This window comes from Quercus robur, chromosome 11, assembly GCF_932294415.1.
Source record: "Quercus robur chromosome 11, dhQueRobu3.1, whole genome shotgun sequence".
Lineage (NCBI taxonomy): Eukaryota > Viridiplantae > Streptophyta > Magnoliopsida > Fagales > Fagaceae > Quercus > Quercus robur.
In genome coordinates this window covers 40,237,513-40,240,753 of record NC_065544.1, presented here as the reverse complement: position 1 = coordinate 40,240,753, position 3,241 = coordinate 40,237,513, and the positions used below count along the sequence as shown (strand labels likewise).

Genomic DNA, 3,241 nt, shown 5'->3' with positions numbered 1-3,241 from the left:
ATATTTATAGAAAATAATTTTTGAAAATTGACTCATTTTTTATAAAATACAACTCATCTTTTTCAAAATTTTGTAGTCAAGAGATGGAAAATACAATTTAAAAGCTCTATAACAAAAAAGTTCCGTTTTTAGTAATTAGCCAATGCATTATACACCTCTCTCTCTCTCTCTCTCTCTCTCTCTCTCTCTCTCTCTCTCTCTCTCATTATAAATACCCATTTAAATCACGCTATCAATATCATTGCTAACATCTTATTTCGCAAGCTCATTCTCTGTGTGCACCCTCTTAATTATTTCACTCTCTATTATCTTTCACAAGTTGCAAATCATACCATGGGTTTCACAATTATGCAAGGACTCATGCTAGTGCTGCTGATTGCTTCCACAATGGCAGTTAGCATAGCCAGGCCATTTGGGAATTCCATTAATACACAATCCTCCAACAAGATCATTGTGGGTGACACGCACCACTGGAATTATGGCTTTAACTACATCGAATGGGCAACAAAACATGGCCCTTTCTACTTAAATGACACTCTAGGTGAGCTTAATAACTTTGCTATTGCTACTTGTTACATATTGCCATGCATAGTTCAGGTTGTAAAATATATTGACCAAAATCATATTTGTAAATCGCTTGTGTTTTTATGACAAGTTATAAAGTTCAATATGATATCAAAATATATAGTCAATTCTAACTTCGAACTTTGTTTTCAATTTATTTATTCATAGGTTATCAATTTTGATCGTTATGGAACATGAAAAATATGTGCATTTTTTGTTTATTTTTGCTGAATGCAAATATGCATGAAAAATAACTGTTCATATGATGTTGATTGCAGTTTTCAAATATGATCCACCAACTCCAAAAACATTTCCTCACAGTGTTTACTTGCTACCAAACCAGGAGAGCTTCATTAAATGTGACCTGAAAAATGCCAAGATGCAGGGAAATACAAAACAAGGAGCTGGGAACGGCTTTGAGTTTGTGCTGAAAGAGTCGCAGCCTCACTACTTTGCTTGCGGTGAGCACGATGGCATTCATTGCCTGAATGGAACAATGAAGTTTTCTGTGACGCCAATAGACCGGACCTATAGATAATTACTGGTACAACGTGTGTGCCGTGGGAAACGTTATTTGCTACTCTCTTTTTACGTTTTGTTGTGTTGTAGCAAATAATGAGTGTTTTCGTCTTCTTCTTTTTTATTAAATAAAAGACTATTTGTAATTTTGAACAAATAGTAATTGATTGATTGCTCATTTTACAGTTTATGAGTCACATTCTAAATCAGATGATTTTCTATGATTTATGTATTTTCATTCCCCGTCCTTACGGTTACAAACAATATATGTTATGAGTTCTGAATAATTGAGACGATAGAGAATAAATGTACTAGTTGTCATATTGATGTTCCACAGAGGTGCCATTTTGCATCCCTGCTTGTTTTATAGTAATATTAACCATTTTATATTGAAAGCATCGGAGTCTTTTACAGTTGAAAAGGTTAATGACATTTGACCTAAGGATCATGTTTGGTCTAGACATTTGAAGTAAATATTAATTTTTAGAAAGATGGAGTGTAACTTTTAAGTAATGACATTTGCATCATCCAGCAAAATACTATCACATAATTTTTTTTCCCAAATAAAAGATAGATTATATCACTTATAATCATAACCCTATTAAATGTCTATTCACCATATAATTATTATATTTTGTATTTCAAAAATGCATGTGAAGAAAAAAAAAATGCGAGAAGACATATTGTCCATCCTATTCTCCATAATTGGAGTTAGATGGTACGACAGTTGGGCAGATAACATCATGGTGAGATTTTAATTAAAGAGTTCATATAACACATTCTTCCCAACAAAAAAAAGTTAATATACACATAAGGATATTAGTTGGCCCTACAAGTTCAAGTTGGTAGGTTTGGACCTAAATATATTACATTAACCTCTTGTTTATTTATTTTTTAATTAGAAAAATGTAAAGTGTCGTAGTCTCTATAAATAAAGTGGTGGAGTAGCTTTATGATATGTGTGTTAGAAGACAAAGATTTGGGATCCTGAGGTAAAATTAAGTAAAAATGAGATGTGTATTCTCCTAATCATTTTATACTTTCAAATAGGCAAATTCCTTTTCAATATATTTTACTTTTATTCTCTCCCAAACAAGTTGGAAGAGATCAAATGAATACACCTTCACAAGCACACAAAGAGATCTATGACAAGAAGATGCTAAGATCATTAAAAGCACCCATATTATGTTTCCATTGATTATCAATTTGTGCTTAGAGGGACATACCGCATAAGTGAAACCTTTTTTTATTTTTTATTTTAAGTTCTTTATTTTTCTTTTGGACTAGTATGAGATAAGAGAGATAACCTATAATTCATGTTTGTTAAATCAATGTTATATTCATCATCTAGCTGGCATAAATTATATGTAAGGGACACATTTTTAGGAAGGGTAAGAGAGAGAAACCCCTCATCCAGTGCCATGAGTGCAAAGGTTTTTGTCATATGAGGATAGAGTGCCCAAACTACCTTATGAAGGAAAAGACCAAGGAGTCAAAAGATAAAGAGTTGGTCGCTACTTGGAGTGATTCTAAGAATGACTCTTCTGATGAGTATGTGGATGAATGTAGTCACGTTATGGCTTTTGCTGCCTCAACCGATAAGGTGATTGTGGAGAGTGCTAGTGACAGTGAGGACTCTTCTGATGATGAAGTACCCAAAAAGATGACCCTTCAAGAAGCCTATAATAAGCTATGCATTGAATTTATAAAATCTGAAAAGACTTCACATATTTGTTAAATAGAGCTTAATGAGGTAAAAACTAAAAAAAGCTGATCTGTTAGTCAAAGTAGATGAGACTACAAGATTAGTTGAGACTCTTGTTGTGGAGAACACCTCATTAGAAGAGAAGGTCAAGAATCTTGAGGTAGAGCTCAGTCAAGCTAGAACTCAAATAGAAAGGATGTCTAGTGCAAAGCTTGATGAGGTATTGAGTGTTCAAAAGCCTAGTTGTGATAAGACTAGCTTAAATTGTGTTGTCTTCTCTTGCCCCTCCTCTTCCACGGCTTCTGGATCAAAGTTTGTGCTCCAATTTGAGAAAGGTAATAAAAGTATGAAATCTAAAACTAATTTGGCTAATTTTAAATCCTTTGTTAGACCTCATGTTTGTCACCATTGTGGTGTTTCTGAACACATTCGTCCTAATTGCTTTAAGTTGTA

General features: G+C 33.3%; 1 protein-coding gene across 1 annotated transcript; it reads left to right on the top strand.

Annotated features, from left to right (window-relative positions):
- Window positions 1-266: 266 nt before the first annotated feature.
- On the top strand, window positions 267-1,136 carry LOC126706599 (uncharacterized). Its single transcript, XM_050406135.1, has 2 exons — window positions 267-541; window positions 843-1,136. The coding sequence occupies exons 1-2, from the start codon at window positions 334-336 to the stop codon at window positions 1,100-1,102; spliced, it is 468 nt and encodes a 155-aa protein (XP_050262092.1). The 5' UTR covers window positions 267-333; the 3' UTR covers window positions 1,103-1,136.
- Window positions 1,137-3,241: the final 2,105 nt, after the last annotated feature.

Bases quoted from the DNA above. Each gene is read 5' to 3' on its own strand.
- LOC126706599 (XM_050406135.1), top strand. From the start codon at position 334: ATGGGTTTCACAATTATGCAAGGACTCATGCTAGTGCTGCTGATTGCT. The intron at 542-842 runs GTGAGCTTAATA...TGTTGATTGCAG, and splicing joins CTACTTAAATGACACTCTAG to TTTTCAAATATGATCCACCA.